Source organism: Tripterygium wilfordii, chromosome 8 (assembly GCF_013401445.1).
Source record: "Tripterygium wilfordii isolate XIE 37 chromosome 8, ASM1340144v1, whole genome shotgun sequence".
Lineage (NCBI taxonomy): Eukaryota > Viridiplantae > Streptophyta > Magnoliopsida > Celastrales > Celastraceae > Tripterygium > Tripterygium wilfordii.
This window is the reverse complement of record NC_052239.1, coordinates 8,298,751-8,316,348: the sequence shown is the minus strand read 5'-3', so window position 1 is coordinate 8,316,348 and position 17,598 is coordinate 8,298,751. Positions and strand designations below refer to the sequence as shown.

At 41.4% G+C, this 17,598-nt stretch overlaps 1 protein-coding gene and 1 long non-coding RNA gene across 2 annotated transcripts; one reads left to right on the top strand and one right to left on the bottom strand.

Moving 5' to 3' along the window:
• Nucleotides 1-8,572: 8,572 nt before the first annotated feature.
• Nucleotides 8,573-9,519, top strand: LOC120003595. Its single transcript, XM_038852618.1, has 2 exons — nucleotides 8,573-9,111; nucleotides 9,225-9,519. The coding sequence occupies exons 1-2, from the start codon at nucleotides 8,573-8,575 to the stop codon at nucleotides 9,517-9,519; spliced, it is 834 nt and encodes a 277-aa protein (XP_038708546.1).
• Nucleotides 9,520-10,959: 1,440 nt separating this feature from the next.
• On the bottom strand, nucleotides 10,960-11,326 carry LOC120003484. Its single transcript, XR_005469356.1, has 3 exons — nucleotides 11,240-11,326; nucleotides 11,053-11,123; nucleotides 10,960-10,975 (listed from the first exon to the last, which is right to left on the bottom strand). It is a non-coding gene; the product is annotated as an uncharacterized LOC120003484 (long non-coding RNA).
• Nucleotides 11,327-17,598: the final 6,272 nt, after the last annotated feature.

Below are 17,598 nucleotides of genomic sequence, written 5' to 3'. Positions count from 1 at the left end.
TCAATAAAATTCTGAAGTTGTCTCAAGAATCGTCCAAAATAAGGCCACTTCGGCCCAAATACTTAGAAAAATTTTTAAGTCTCAAATTTAGGCCGCTTTGGCCCGAAGAGACCCTTCGGTCCAATAAGGCCACTTCGGCCCAAATACTTAGAAAAATTTCTAAGTCTCAAAATTAGGCCGCTTCGGCCCCATGAGACCCTTCGGTCCAACCAGGCCACTACGACCCAAAGACTTAGAAAAATTTCTAAGTCTCGAATTGTACACTTCAACCATAAAGGGTACTTCATCCAAAGCCTATCCTTCAGCTACAAAATGGTACTTCACACACGAAGTACACTTCGATTTTGGAAGGTTCTTTAGCAAAAGATGTTATTTCGGCCAAAGGAGTAATTTTAGGCAATGAAGTACACTTCCACCCCCAAGCACATCCAAAAAATCTTAAAAACCAAAATGGGAATAACCAAACATAAAAAGAGAAATATCATTACAAAATGATTCCAAATTGTTCATACAAGAGATAACAAGTCCTAAAGAAAACAATTACAGGATTTAGTCATCTTCGGTTGAGGGGTTTGGTTCAGTCACTGGTAACTCTGGCTGGTTGGCTTCAAGCTGGATAGGCACAGTAGGATCAAAAGGAGGAACTTCATCTAGAGTAAACGAGAGAATTTCCCCTGGTTCAATTGAATGAATTAGAGAACCACCTTCGACATAAACTGTTGGATGAGGATCTTCTGGAGTAGATGTGATGATAGTAAGATCAACCGAAGGAGGGTCATCCATATCATCAAGGTCACCTTCAGAGTCGTCTTCCACCTCAGCTTGGCGCCTCACCTCTTCTGCTCAGGCAAGCTCAGTGTATATTTCCTCTTTTGATTCCTCCAACCCATCATTTCCTATTAAGACAGGGCATAATTTGTCTAGAACGCTGGGATCCTACCCAACATCAATCAAGACCTTCCTGGCCATCTTAAAGGCGCCTCAGCAGCCAAAGTAACCCTCTTGACGAAGAGCCAATTTGAACTCCTCAGAAGCTTTGAAGGTCTCAATACCAATAGCTTTACCTTCAGCAATGGCGTTGGATCGTTCACCTTCTACAACTTGAGAGAGCCTTGCCACCTCATTTTCAAGCCAGAAATTCTCTTTTCGATACTTCAGCTCCCTGGCATTGGCTGCGTTTAATGCTTCAGTTCTCTCGATAAGTTTGGCATGAACTGTCTCCAACTCAGCTTCCGCCTTCGCTTTTGCCACTGTAGAAGCTTCGGCTCGCTCAATTTCCATAGTTTCATTGTGAGCTAAGTTTGCAATGCCTCCGAGAAATGTAGCAAGAACAGAAACGACCTATAAAGGTAAGAAGATAGGCTTCACTACTTCATACCAAGAGTTACTTGCACAAAAATTTTCAAAAGTCCTAAAGACCAAACTGAAGGAACGTAATAACTGAAGCAAAGTGACGAAGAACATACCTTCATTGCTATGACATTTAATTCAAACACTTTTTTTGATAGAGACAGAGCCTCGTAACAACTGACGTCCGCTGGAGTGGGGGCCTTCGTGACCATCCTATCGGCAATCGTTGGATTGTTGGCTGAATCACTTACCAAAACCTCCCAGTTCAGAGTATGAACGATAAGGGCTTCGATGTTCATCCTTCGAGGGGGCTATGTCATTGGAATCGACATGTTCGAGTACTCTGAAATATGGGATCAATTTGTGCTTAACTGAGTGACTCTGACCAAAGTATTGATGATTATGGGAGCGTTAAGAGCAGCACTCGTGGTCGAAGTCTCCGCAGTATTGTTTTTTCCAGAGCACTTCGGGTTAGGCTTCCTCCTATTTCCCTTGCCAATGTCGTGCTTCTTGTCCCTGGAAGCACCAGCGCTGAACATGTTTAAACATGTTTACATAATCTTCCATGCTAGCCATATCTGCAAAAAGGATGACCAAACTTATTAGTAAATGAGTAATAGAAAAGAGGGAATTTCTCTAAGTCTAAATGGACCAACCGAAGCACACCTCTCTAAAGAATAACCGAAGAGTAGGTGTACGCGGAATAAACTCTACTAAAAGTTAGGTGGACCGAGGGATTGGGAGGAAGGTAGGACTTCAATCAATTTAACAAGTCTCTATTAGCCTCAAAGGGATTATTGAACTGGAAAACATGAGGTATATCGAAGGTAGTTCGGAAAGGAAGGTTTTCCCCAGGATGAAAGGGGGCCTTCACGAAGAAGTAACCCTTCTTCCAATCCTTAATGGAAGCTTGATAGTGAGGGGCTTCAATAGGAGGCCGAAACTGAAATAGTATAGCGCGGCCTCTCTACCATGACGGCTTAATCTAAGAACGTGCTGAATGATGAAAGAATTGAAAGGTACTTTGTACTTGGAACAAAGGTTGATAACGGTATTAAGGAAGAGCCAAGAGTTCGGGGTTAGAAGAGTTGGACAAATATTAAAGATACGTAAAAAGCTGGTCAGTGTAGGAGGGTATGGTATTCTTTCACCATATTTAAAGAGTGTAAAGAAATGGTGAACTCTCCTTCCTTAGGATGAAGGGGGTGTTCATCTGAAGGTATGCTTTGATAAGGCCAGGGAATACCGTACTCCCTCTTTATATTGGCCACACCATGGTCATCTAGGCCTGAACCAGACAAACAGGTTGGTTCTGTATCATCCTCATCTCCCCCTCTTATAGGTTAGGGGGAACCTCACTTGGATCAGCAATTTCAGGATGTGCTAACCGAAGTGTCGAAGCCTCACTAAAGTTGATATTGGAAGAGTCAATTACGTTAACTCTAGGGCAGATGCGGTCCACTCACTCGAAGTGGAGGAGGAAGATGTATCCCCCGAAGAGGAAGATGAAGTCGAGGAACTTTAGGACATAACTTTATAAAAAAGGAAGGAAGTAAGGACTGACCAGATGGAAATCGAAGGAACTGGAAGGAAGTATGTTCGATTGAAAAAGGGGAGGCTTCGGTCGGTCAATCGGATGGAACGCTCTCAATAGTGAAAGAGACGGGTGAAAGTCGAAGAGAACTGCAGGTCTCCTATTTACATAAGGTGAAAAATCTGATCTAAAGGTCCATAAGTTGTGGCGCTTCGTATACTTCGATCTTAACCACAGAGATGCACCAATGCATAATATTATTACACTCATACCCAGTTCATCATTAAGGTACCTTGGTATGAGTGTGGGGGGCAACTCATATTCCCAAAATGCCCCTCAATAATTGGAGAATGCCACGTGGTAGGTTAGATGCCAACAGGGCCATGGTGGTAGAAGAACTGAAAGGTGCACTTCTGTTCATAACCGAAGTGTTCACCTCGGTACAAAAAGGAATAAGGCACTTCGGTGCATAAACCAAAATGCCCATTTGGTATATAATAGAAGGAGGTACTTCGGTAACCACACTGCAGAAGCGAAGATATATAAGGTTCAGCCGGAGAAGAGTCCTCATAGGATGACAATTCTCAAGAGAGTCCTACTCCCCTTTGGAGGAGGACACAGAAGTAATTTACCCTCCGAAAAGCCCTCCAGCAAACCAATGAGAGAGAATCTGAATACTACTACAACTCAAACACTTCAAACTCATATAAAAGGGGAACCTCTGCCGTCAAGTAAGCTCTAACTCTCACTCTGTAATACTTACTAAGCAAGAGGCAATGCTCGAAGCACCAAGCCATCCTCTCAAGTTAGTACTATACTAACTTGAGCTTCGGAGAGGTCCCCCCGAGTACACCCTCGGGGCCCTACCAAAGCTTATGTTCGCTTCTTGCACAGGAAGGTAGAAAGGGACTACTTGCCAGCAAAGGAGAAACTGGTTGTTCTTACTCAGCCTGACTTCACTGATTCATCTAATTGGGTGAACTTGTTTTAGACATCATCATTCTTTGTTCTTTTTAATTAGTTTAGTTAAAATCAAAACCAATCACACATCCTTTATACCCAATTTGCATAATTGTTGCTTGTTTGACATTGATTTTTATTACCAACACATCCCTAGTGGAAACGATAATTTACTCATCTCTTTATTACTTGTGCGATTTGTGCGCTTGCAATTAAATCCATATCACCATGTATGTCAGGTAAACACATTATAATTATTTACATGTACGAATTCATTAGGAATCAAATCCATGATCTCCAAAACTAGTTAGTTAACAATTGATTCCTATCTGGATGAATACTTGACACATACCAATCGACTATTGTTTGTCTTAGTCAACCTTTCCTTGAATAAGTTGTGAGATTATGTTACTGTCTTTTTTATTTCCTAATGTAATTTAATGCACATGTTGTTTGATGTAATCTAAATTTTTCTGCATTGCTAATCTTCATTGAGTAAAATAATTCTGATAATGAGAAGCCAATTTTGGGTGATTCATGATATTGTTACTTAGCCCGACATTGTAGGTTTGTAAGAGGACAAAGTTGAGGTAATTTCAAAAATTTTCATTTTTAAATATAGTTTGTACTTATTGTTAATTATCTCTAATGTAACAAAAGTATATTTAGTCAACATATTTGATTGGAAGGAAGAAATCTACTCCTGTTATTTTATTAGTTTAATTATTTCTTGTTTGATATTTTTTGAAATTTCACAAATAATTAACCCTAAATTTTAAGTGTATAATTATTTGCAAAACATGACTATGGAATGAAGCCACGGGGAAAAAGCATATCTGATGGGGTGCAAAATTGAACTGACTTCTAGATTGTTTGACGATCGACTACTTAGTTCTACAAAACTCTCATTTGATTAGACTATGGATCTGGAGGTTGCAGTTCTACCCCAACACAAGTAGGAAACATGAGCGAAGGGGTCCCCGAGTTGTACGTCAGGGGATGCTCTGACGCTCAAGTTGGATTGGTAGACGATGTGGCTAGTGAGACAGCTTGGTATTTAGAACTCTTTCTTTTAAGTAGTATTCAAAAAATGAAATAGTAGTCCCCTTTTATATAAATTTTGAAATATGGATCTTCGATGATTGCTGGAGAGATTTCTGGGGGTGAATCTCCTCAAGATCTTTTGTGGATCTTCTTCATGATTGGTGATGGATGCTCCTCAATGCCCCTAGGTGTTTTGGTCACCTAGGGCTCCCGAGGTCGTGTTTATTAGGTTGTGTTGAGGAGTGTATACCGAGGTGTTACTGAGATGCTCCTCAACTCGATCTAATCAATGACATGTGGTTTTATCGAGATGCTTCTCAACTCGATCTCATCTTCTTTATCTTACATAGTGACATGTGTCAGCGTTTCATTGAAGGGGTGTATAGGTGATATATCCTGTCACTACTCTTTTAGCTCAAGGATTTGATTGGATGAGGTGAAAGAGTGTCATTATTATTGCTCATTAATATTGGTAGCGCCTTGTTGAAAGAGGAGATCAGTAGTCTTGATTGGGATATTTGAAGATGCACGTTTATTTTTTGCCATAGATATGATCGTGGTCTCTATTATAAACAGTGAAGTAAAATATTCATTTCTTATTTTTTACAGCTCTCTGTTGATTTACATAGCAATACTATCTCTTTTTACAAATTTCTCACCTATTACCGAGCAAGTGTCAGGTAACTTATAAAATGTCTTCTTCCTCTGTCACCCTACTGCCTCTATGTTGGGCACTGATGATGCTGCTACAAACTCATCTTCAGACGTTGTAATCACAAACGCTCCTTGGGACAAGAATTTTTTTTCTCAGCCCTACGTATTGCACTTGAATTTACGATAGATCTCACTCCTCGGGAGCTCCCTTCCCTAGTGTGAGAGCAAGGGATGACAATCTCAAAGAGTTTGAACCAATGTACCTTATATGTACTCAGTCTTAAAAGCAGATGAAATCAATCAGGAAGAAATATTAAATCCCTTGGATTTGTCGTCTGGTGAGTTTGCTACCTCACTTCGAGTCTTCCAATCCAATTCTTGGATCCCTTTTCCTTATACCATTACATGTTTTATTTGTAACTTTAATGATGTTATTATTACTCCTAGTTCTTGGCTTTTCCTCGGCACTATTACTTTCCTCACCCAGGCACAACATCTTAGCATATCCTCCTCACCTTTTCACTTTATGCCGAAATTCTCATTCTCTCGACATAATTAGTTAAGTTTAAAAAAAGCTTTAAATCTCCTCACCCTGTCAACTCCTATATAAAGGAGATTGAGGGTGAGGCAAGGAACGCTTCACATTATTCTCTAATTCACTTTCACTTTGATTATCTCTTATGAGTACTGACTTATGTGTCGGAGTGTCCCCAGGCCACGAAGGGCTGCCTTCTCCCTTAGTCTTGCAAGATTCATGGTGGTTTGCCGCTCATTTAGCCGTGTTAGTAGCTGGCATGTGGGTCATCGTGCTTTTTCCATCCACAAAGAGAAACTTTCATACGTATCTAATCCAAAGGTGTAAGGAAGTGAGGAGAGTAGGGAAGAGAGAAATTTTTGACAACTAGAATGCAAAGGAGGCCAACGTCTACTTTGTTGGCTCGGGCTATTATATTCTAGAGGAGTCGAACCAAGGGAATTATGTTGCACCGATTCTAAAGACAAGAAGAAGTATAGAGGGCTCGGATCTTAGTGTCTTAGTATGCTATTGTCGTGTTCTTTAAATTGTAATTTCATTGTAATTGAACATCCTACATTAACACTCAGTGTCCATTTGGCACACCATATATGGCCACAATATGTGGCTATAGAACCATATATGGTTCTCATGCACCAAACAACAATATATGGACCCAAATTCCAAAACAATTATGTGAAAATATATGACCCAATTTGGAATTGTTCTCATTTCAACCATTTCGAGACAATTTCACATCCCAGTTACTACTTTACCCTCAAAGTTGCCCTAAATTACTGGTATACCAGAGTCCATTTGACTATGGCTTTCTTCACGCGAGATGCTTCTCATTCACGTTAAAAATTTATCCAATCTCTGATCTCTCCTCTACAGCTACACGGTGAGGTGTGACCTCCACCGACGATACCAACCTCCTCTAAAGATTCTCCGATTGATTGCTTCACACACTGGTAAGAGTCTCTCTTGACAGCTTTTCAATAGGCTTATGACTATTGAGACAGGGTTGGGGTTCGATTTTGAAACTGGCAAGGTTGAGGCCATTGATGATTGGTGGGTGGCTAGAATTCAGATAATTTTTCTTTGTTATAAATGCTACATGATTCAAGTATTATGTTTAAAAACATTCATATGCTACTTCCTTTGTGCAAGAGAATATAAACTTCAAGAAATTTAAGAATGGAGGCTTCCCTTTTCGTGGGGAGCAAGATAAGTTGTGGGGGGAAGCTCTGCCACTGGTGATAAAAGAGTTTCTCTAGCATTGATATTGGACAATGATTTCATTCAATCATTTGGAGCTGATTGCTACACTCCAAGCTAGTCCAGTAGACTCAAACTATGACAAATTGGTTGATGATTTCTCCACTGGTTCTTCACTTGTCAAGGCAAGCACACACTCCTAGTTCTGCCAACACTGAAGGAAGCAGAAAGAGGAAGAAAAGCCACTGAAGAAATAAAAGATCATTGGTTTGATAAGCTTTGTCAGCAACTGCACTTTACATCTGAGAAACAAACAATACTCTTATTTCGTAGTGAAGCACGAATATTATGATGTGAAGAAAGAAGTTGCAAAAAAAGTTAAACTTGTGTAGCCTGTCCCAATTGTGCAACCTGTTCAGCCAGTGATACCAGTGTAGCCATTGATTCCTATTGATCCACCATATGATGCCACTATTAAGGCCCTTGTGGACATGAAACTTGATGTGCAAAATTCTGCACTATTCTACTTTGCTGTCTAGCTTTTTAATACCAATAGTTAGAGGCAGTTGTTCCTTGCATTGCCACAGAGTACTCGTTATGGTTACATTGAGCTACTCTACAAGCAGCATGATGGAAAGGCTCCAACTACATGATGGCTATCTTGACTCCTATAGGATGACATTGCATGATGGATGCTTAAGTTTTTTTTCCCATTGTTTGCTACTGTAGTTTCAATTGTTTCTTCATTTATCTTTATGGTATATACCTACCATAATATAATGAATTGGACAGTTTTTTTAAAAAAATTAATTGAGGACCATTTTCTTCATTTATTAGGAGTGTCATTTATATACAATTTCTTGTTAATAGATTTGTATTAGCAACCTTGGGGTACTGTATTGGTTTTTATCAAATGTTTGATGTTGTTATCAAATGTTTTTATCAAGTGTTTGATTGACAGTTCTTATTTGGAAATGCTTGGCAATGTTTACTGTGATTCTGTTTGCCATGAATATAAAAATGCTTGCTTTTATTAGTCCATGATTCTGTTAAGCTGAGCTAACTCTCTTACAAGAATTATGTTTTTAATATAATAGAGATGCTATCAGGTTCAAGTTCTGGTGATAGTGATGACGGTGTTGACATCTCATAGATTTTATTGCTTCATTTCCTCAAGCGTCACGTTGATGCTAGAAGTTCAAGTGCACGATCAATGACAAATACTCCATATAGGACGTGTACTTTAAAAGGACGTGATTGGGTAGCAGATGTACTTCAAGGTCACCTGATTCGTTGTCATGAAGCATTTAGGATGCCGGTTCAAGTTTTTTCACGCATTATGTAGAACTTTAAGGGATGATTATGGTTTGACTGGTTTGGATAATATTGGCATTCCTGAGATGGTAGCGATGTTCATATCTATTTTATGTCATGCTCAAGCGAATCGGGATATACAGAAGAGGTTTCAACACTCAGGCGAGACTATTAGTCAACTTTTCCATAAGGTTTTGCTATTAGTCCTGAAGTTGTCTAAGGATATCATCCAACCTAGGGGTAATGCCTTACATGAAACCCCTATGTATATACATAAGCATCCTAAAATTTCTTATCGTATATGTTTTAAGGATTGTATTGGGGCACTGGATGAAACCCATATATTGGCCATTGTTGGGCCAGAGAATACACAAAGATATATTGGGAGAAAAGCTGTCATCACCCAGAATGTTTTAGCAGTGCGTAACTTCGATATGATGTACACATATGTATCGGCTGGATGGGAGGGTTATGCCCATGATAGTCAGGTTCTGGAACATCCCTTGCGTGTTGAGAGAATGAAGTTCCCAAAGCCACCTTCAAATAATAAATATCACAAAAATGTTAATACTATTTTTAAACCACATATCTATTAACATTTTTATTTGTAGGAAAATATTACTTGGTCGATGTCAGGTATGCAGAGAAGACAAGTTTCCTCGCACCATACAAGGGAGAGAGATATCATGTTCCTGTATTCCATAATGGAGCACCCCCATCGGGACCCCATGGAAGATTCAATAAGGCCTATGCTTGGCTTAGAAATGTCATCGAAAGGACATTCGGGGTTAGAAAGAAGAAATTACGGATCTTAAACGCAATGACTTCCTATGATATAAAGGTTCAAGCGATGATTGTGTTAGCATGCACGGCACTTCACAATTTTATACGCATGCATGTTGTTATATTCGGTGCCCGACCCCCTTCATGAAGATGTGGATGATGGAGTCGACGACTATTTGGTCATTGACGATGATATGAAATATGCATGAATTTGTTAAAATTATATGTATGAATTTATGCATTAAAAAATGTCTTAGTTTACGCTTTAATAAAATTTCTCGAAATTATTTTACCATTAATTAGTTTTATAAATTGTTTACAATTTAGTTTTCTTTTTACTTAAATCTGTTACAACTTAAATGCATAATACCCCTCCCTCTACTTAATTTGCACAACAATTATAACACCATATATGTTACCAGCAAATGTTGCATCTGTCACGCCCCGTCCCAGGAACGTGACTTATTGACAACACGTGTGTACACCCACGTGCTGCCACCTAAAACAAGGACTCAAATCAACTTAATCCATAATTTTAAAAGCAATAAGATTTAAACAAAAATTCGGCAGCACCTCCCCGTATTTCGGAGAATGCCCTCTGCACAAACTATAGCAATTTAAACCAACAATCTCCATACCACCAAACTAAACATCCAGGGCCTCAGGCCATATCATCCCAATCATAAATCTTCATACGCACATACATACCAGGGCATTAAGCCTAACCATCCAAAATCATCATTCATCCCACACATTACATACTTGTATATATCCTAATATACAATTAAGCTAAAGACTAACCAAACACCACACAAAATAAAACAACAAACCACCACAAGTCCAGGCCATCCGCGTCACGCTCCTCCCAGCTGATCCGTAGTCGGAACACTAGCGCTAGTACCTATATCACCTAAGGAGGGGAAAATATAACACGGTGAGCAGGAGGCTCGCTAGGGATATCGAATAGGAGCATAAAATAAGGAATAAGGCCAAAATATCATAAGAAATAAAGCTATGCAACAATATGCCATGTCTTCAAACCAATGCAATCCGTACATCCAACCGAGCCATGTCGCTAGAGCCAATTAATCGGAACCACTAGCACATGCTCTCACACATATTCCATACCATGCCACTAGATCCAATTAACCGGAACCACTAGTGCATGTTCACACAAGTACCATCAACCATGTCACTAGAGCCAAATATCCGGAACCACTAGTACACGTTGACGTATGTACCAAAATCCAAACCACCACTTTCACCATGTACAAATGCAACATCACACATGAATGTTATGCAACTAAATTTATTTGCGCGCAATTTCATTAAAACATGTGCTCAAGAGTATCGACTACTCGATAGATGACCGAGTGTCCATGGGTAATGCATTCAACATTAAACACACAAATAGCAACTTGAGTTCACAGTAGCACACAATCCAAGGTTTGTTTCCCCTTGAACAAAAAGGCGGAATCGAATGAAATTAATACATAATTCGGGTACCCAATAGTGTTTTGAGATTAAGGGTTAAGAAAATCCCTACCTCGTTTGAGAAAAACTTCACCACAACTCTAGCCTGGTACCTTCCAAGTTCAAATAACCTAATTTATAACATTTACAATCACTTCCCTTCCAACAATATCAATTTCAACACATACATTCACAATAAGACACTTACCTTAGTCAATTCTTCAAACCCTTGCTCAATCCCTTCTCCTCCTATCTCCACACTTCAATCCAAGCTCAAATCTAGCATCAATATACATAAACTTTGATTACTCAACAAGCTTTTACCCCAAAACCTCCAATTTCATGAAATCCCACAACACCCATAAACCCTAGCTTTAAATCCATGGAAATCTTACCTCAATCTTGAAGAAATCTTGAAAGCCAAGCTTATACAAGTTCCAAACCCTTGATTCAACCTTTCTTCTCCTTGATCTCCTTCAAAACCATCACTCTCTCTCTACTTCTCTCTCTCTCGGCCTTTCCTCTGTCAAAGAAATGAAAATAAATCCAAATTTTGCCCATTCAAGTCTTTTAAAAACCCAGTTTCCCTATAGGTGTCCGGACGGCTCCAAGGGGTGTCCGGACACTTTGTGAAGAAAATGAGACAGAGCGTAGAACTGTTGGAAAATTGCTCGAGGTGTCCGGACACTTTGTTTGGGTGTCCGGACACTTCACCATTTTTTTTATTTATTTTTTTTTCAATTGGGTTTTCACATCCTTTCCCCCTTAAATAAATTTCGTCCTCGAAATTTAAGTCATACCTGAGAAGTCGAATAGATGTGGATACTTTTTCTTCATTTCGAATTCCAACTCCCAAGTTGCTTCCTCGGTTCCATGGTGCATCCACAACACTTTCACCAATGGTATTATGCTTGACCTCGTAACCTTATCTTGCCTATCCAGAATTCTCATCGGTTGCACAAAATAGGTTTCGTCATCCTCCACCGTCAATGTCTCCCAATCCAACACATGTGAAGGGTCCGGTTCATACTTTCGAAGTGTCGAAACATGAAATACATTATGCACATTCGACAATTTTGGTGGTAATGCCAAACGGTATGCCACTTCCCCAACTCTCTCCAGAATCTCAAAAGGCCCAACATATCTTGGTGCTAACTTACCTTGCTTGCTAAAACGTTGCACTCCTCTCCTAGGGCTAACTTTCACAAACACTTTGTCACCCACCGAGAACTCCAATGGTCTCCTTCTTCTATCCGCATAGGATTTTTGTCGGCTTTGGGCTATAAGCAACCTCTTCTTAATCTCCTCTACCTTGAGTTTGGCCTCCTTCACAAATTTAGGTCCGGACAACACTTTCTCTCCAACTTTCGCCCAACACAAAGGTGATCGACACGGCCTTCCATACAAAGCCTCAAAAGGAGCCATTCTGATACTACTTTGGTATGAGTTGTTATAGACAAAGTCGACGAAATGTAAGTAATCCTCCCAACTCCTACCAAAATCCATAACACACGCCCGCAACATATCTTCAAGTATTTGGATCGTTCTCTCACTTTGTCCATTGGTCTCCGGATGAAACGAAGTAGACACAGTCAATTTAGTATCTAATGCTTCTTGCAAACTCTCCCAAAAATATCCCGTGAACCACGGATCTCTATCTGACACAATGCTCAACGGAACTCCATGCAACCTCACAAATTCCCGCACATACAATCTACTCAATGATTCAAGTGAGTCTGCCTTGTTAACTGGAAGAAAATGTGCCGACTTCGTCAACCGATCCACAATCACCCAAATGGTGTCCTTCCTCTTCGGTGTCAATGGTAGCGCTGTCACAAAATCCATTGTGATATTCTCCCATTTCCATTGAGCAACCAGAAGCGGTTGTAACAACCCCGCCGGTCTTTGGTGTTCCGCCTTCACCTGTTGACAAGTGAGGCACCTAGCAACATATTTACCCACATCAACTTTCATTCCACGCCACCAAAACTGACGCTTCAAATCTTGATACATCTTGTTACCCCCCGAATGCATGGCAAACCGGGAATGGTATGCCTCCCGCAGAATTTCCTCCTGTAACTCTTCATCATTTGGCACCACCAACCTACCCTCAAATCTTACACCACCATCTCTGCCTCTAATCCATTCGGACTCCTCCTCAATCACATCAAATGTTGCATCCCCAATTTGTGCATCTAACACCTTTTGAATCAATGCCGGCCGAACAGAAACACATCCCAAATACAACTTCTCCTCTCGCTCTTGCAATTCCAACCCAAACGAATTAATCAACTCCACAAACTCCCACTCCCGCATAGAAATTGCCGCAATGGTATTCTTTCTACTCAAAGTGTCGGCCACCACATTCGCTTTCCTCGGGTGATAATTCAATGCAAAATCATAATCCTCCAGATATTCCATCCACCTTCGCTGTCTCTGATTCAACTCCTTTTGTGTGAAGAGATATTTGAGGCTCTTGTGATCAGAGAACACCTCAAACCTCTCTCCATACAAGTAATATCTCCACTGTTTAAGTGCAAACACCACCGCCGCCAAATTCCAAGTCATGAACCAGAAAATTCCGTTCATGCTGCTTCAATAACCGTGAACCATACTCCACCACCCTCTCCTGTTGCATTAAAACACATCCCAAGCCTATTTTAGAAGCATCACAATAGACTTGGTATCCCATATTCCTCTCCGGAACAACTAATACTGATGGAGATGTAAGTCTCCGCTTCAACTCTTCAAATGCCTTCTCACACTCCTCGGACCATACAAACGGCGTTTCTTTCCATGTAAGCTGCGTCATTGGTGCAGCAATACGCAAAAAATCACAAATAAACCGTCGGTAATATCCTGCCAAGCCAAGAAAACTCAGAATTTCAGTAATATTTTTCGGCCTTTCCCACTTCAACACTGACTCCACTTTGGACGTATCCATCGCAATGCCCTCCTGTGTTATAACATGTCCAAGAAACTTCACCTCCGTTGCCCAGAATTCACACTTGCTCAGTTTTGCATACAACTCATGCTCCCGTAATGTTTGTAACACTGCTCGTAAATGTAACTCATGCTCCTGGACCGTGGGTGAATACACCAATATATCATCAATGAATACCACCACAAAACGATCCAAAATGGTCGGAGTACCCGCTGCATTAAGTCCATAAACACAGCCGGTGCATTAGTGAGTCCAAAAGGCATAACAAGGAACTCATAATGCCCATACCGTGTTCGGAAAGCCGTCTTCTGCACATCTGACTCCCTAATCCTCAACTGATGATAACCGGATCTCAAGTCAATTTTAGAAAAGTGTCTTGCACCCCGTAATTGATCAAACAAATCATTGATTCTCGGTAATGGGTACTTATTCTTCACAGTCATCCGATTGAGTTGCCGGTAATCAATACATATTCTCAAAGTTTCATCTTTCTTCTTCACAAACAACACTGGAGCACCCCACGGAGAGACGCTCGGTCTAATAAACCCCTTTGACTCCAAATCTTTCAGTTGAGTCCCCAATTCCCTCAACTCCGCCGGTGCCATTCGATAAGGAGCAATAGAAATTGGTTTAGTGTCCGAAACCAACTCAATAGTAAACTCTATCTCTCTCCTTGGTGATATCCCCGGCAAGTCCTCCGAAAATACATCCATAAATTCCTCAAATACCGGTATCGGCTTGGCCATATCGCCACTCGATGCCGAAGTGGTCAAGCTTGATACAAGACAATCAGCATATGCATGGTTTTCCAGGAAGTGCGAACATGGCACTCTTTTAGGCCCTTGTAATTTAATCACCCCACCTCCCTGTACATTCAAGGTAATTTTACGCATCCAAAAATCAATAATAGCTCCATGTTTTGTCAACCAGTCTACACCCAAAATTACATCAAAGTCTTTAAAATCAAGGACATATAAATCCGACGTCAATTCTATTTCACCAAATCTACACACCACTCCTTCCACCATCCCCTCAAGTGAAGTAGTGTACCCAAATGGGGAAGTCACCGCAAACATTCGTCTTATTGGGGACACTTCTAATTCTATTGACTTTGCCAAGGATGCAGTAATGAAAAATGCAGTCGCACCAGAATCAAACAATACTCTCACTAAACAATTTGAAACAAGAAAAGTACCTCCAACGAAGTTTGGATGCTCCGACCCTGTCTGGTGCCCTAAGGCAAATACTCTCCCCTGAGTCAATCAAGGCTGAATCTGTGACTGCTGCTGCTGTGTCTTGGTCTGTGATCGTCCTCTTCTAACAGAGCCACCTGAGGAAACCGACGGTGCACGAGGGGTAGTAGGTGTGGAAGCAGCCAATGAAGCCCCAGATCTCTGCTGTGTGTCTCTCCTTCTCTGAGGACAATCTGCCCGCATATGGCCTATCTTATCACACTCAAAACATTCAACTCCAGAAGTAGTGCATTGGTGCCTAACATGACCCGTCTGTCCACATCGAAAACAAACCCTTGGTCCCTGCTGTGATCCTCTACCTCCCTGGGACCTCTACCCTCCATTGCTCTGCCCAGACCAGTTCTGTGAAGTTTGACTGTCTGTCCTCTGCCTCTTCTGACCAGACCACCCCTGCCTCTGTCCTCTAAGAGCCCCTCCAGTACTACCACTTAAGGATCGACCGCCAAGAGTATCCCAATACTTCCTTGAATCTTTATCAATCTGCTCCTGCTTCAAAGCCTCCTCTCTCATATCATCATAGGTAACAATCTTCATGCTAGCCAACGGTGCACCTATATTCGGTATCAAACCTTGCCTGAATCTCTCCACCTTACTCTCCTCATCCGGGGCATACATCTTCCCAAATTCATATAACTCCTCAAACTTGTAACTATAGTCTGCCACTGACTCATCCGGTTTCTATAACAAAGTCAAGAACTCCTTCGCCTTCTCCGTGCTATAAGAGTTTGGCACAAAATGCTACAAAAATAATCTCTGAAATGATGCCCAAGTGAGTTGCTCTTTCCTCTGCCCCAAAGCATACCACCAATCATAAGCCTTGTCCTTCAGGAAGTACGAAGCCACCATTCCCCGTCTCTCATCCGGAATGCCTAAGGTATCCAGACGTCTAGTCATCTCTCGGATCCAAGTGTGAGCCTTTGCCACATCTGTATCACCATGAAATTTTGGAGGCTCTAATTTGCGAAGTCGATCCACCTCACTTATTTGTCGCTGAATTCTGTCAGCCTCCCCCGAGATCTGACCCTCCACCACACCGTGAGTATCCAGTCCAGTTCGTGCCTGAACTACCTGTGTAATGTTCTTCATCACCTTCGACATCTCTTTCATCACTTGCATTTGAGCCTCAAACATCGAAGCCATCTGAGTAGTTGATAAAGCTTGCCCCTGAGTTGGTGTAGCCTCAGGAACCACTCCCTCTCCACCTGCCACATTCACTGCAGGATTCTCTGCCTCCTCAGAATTCCTCACCGTAGTGCGCCTTCCCCTCTGTTGCACCCTACTACATGTAGGTAATTCAAAAACTATCGCAGGAGCGGGTATATTTTGTTCACCGCGTCCCCGCCCAGCTCCTCGACCTCGACCGCGACCTCTACCTTGTCTACCCCCACGGGTCCTAACACCCCCTCATCCACGCCCCTGATCTAGGGACTCAAGGGAACGAGCACTCCTACGCGTGTCCATCTACAACCACAATATAAATAACCAACGTTCAATATCATCAAAACATACGAGGATTTACAGGATTCAAATACATACCGAATCAGTGGAGGTAGTGACGTGGCCTGGACATACCACACACACCATTCACACATCATACGTTACACAAATACTCACCCATACACACACAAATAATCATACTGGACCCAACCCTTAGGTCCTACACAGAGCCAACCTCGCTCCTATACCAACTTGTCACGCCCCGTCCTAGGAACGTGACTTATTGACAACATGTGTGTGCACCCACGTGCCGCCACCTAAAACAAGGACTCAAATCAACTTAATCCACAATTTTAAAAGCAATAAGATTTAAACAAAAATTCGGCAGCACCTCCCCGTATTTCGGAGAATGCCCTCTGCACAAACTATAGCAATTTAAACCAACAATCTCCATACCACCAAACTAAACATCCAGGGCCTCAGGCCATATCATCCCAATCATAAATCTTCATACGCACATACATACCAGAGCATTAAGCCTAACCATCCAAAATCATCATTCATCCCACACATTACATACTTGTAAATATCCTAATATACAATTAAGCCAAAGACTAACCAAACACCACACAAAATAAAACAACAAACCACCACAAGTCCAGGCCATCCGCGTCACGCTCCTCCCTGCTGATCCATAGTCGGAGCACTAGCGTTAGTACCTATATCACCTGAGGAGGGGAAAATATAACACGGTGAGCAGGAGGCTCAGTAGGGATATCGAATAGGAGCATAAAATAAGGAATAAGGCCGGAATATCATAAGAAATAAAGCTATGCAACAATATGCCATGTCTTCAAACCAATGCAATCCGTACATCCAACCGAGCCATGTCGCTAGAGCCAATTAACCGGAACCACTAGCACATGCTCTCATACATATTTCATACCATGCCACTAGATCCAATTAACCGGAACCACTAGTGCATGTTCACACAAGTACCATCAAACGTGTCACTAGAGCCAAATATCCGGAACCACTAGTACACGTTGACGTACATACCAAATCCAAACCACCAGTTTCACCATGCACAAATGCAACATCACACATGAATGTTATGCAA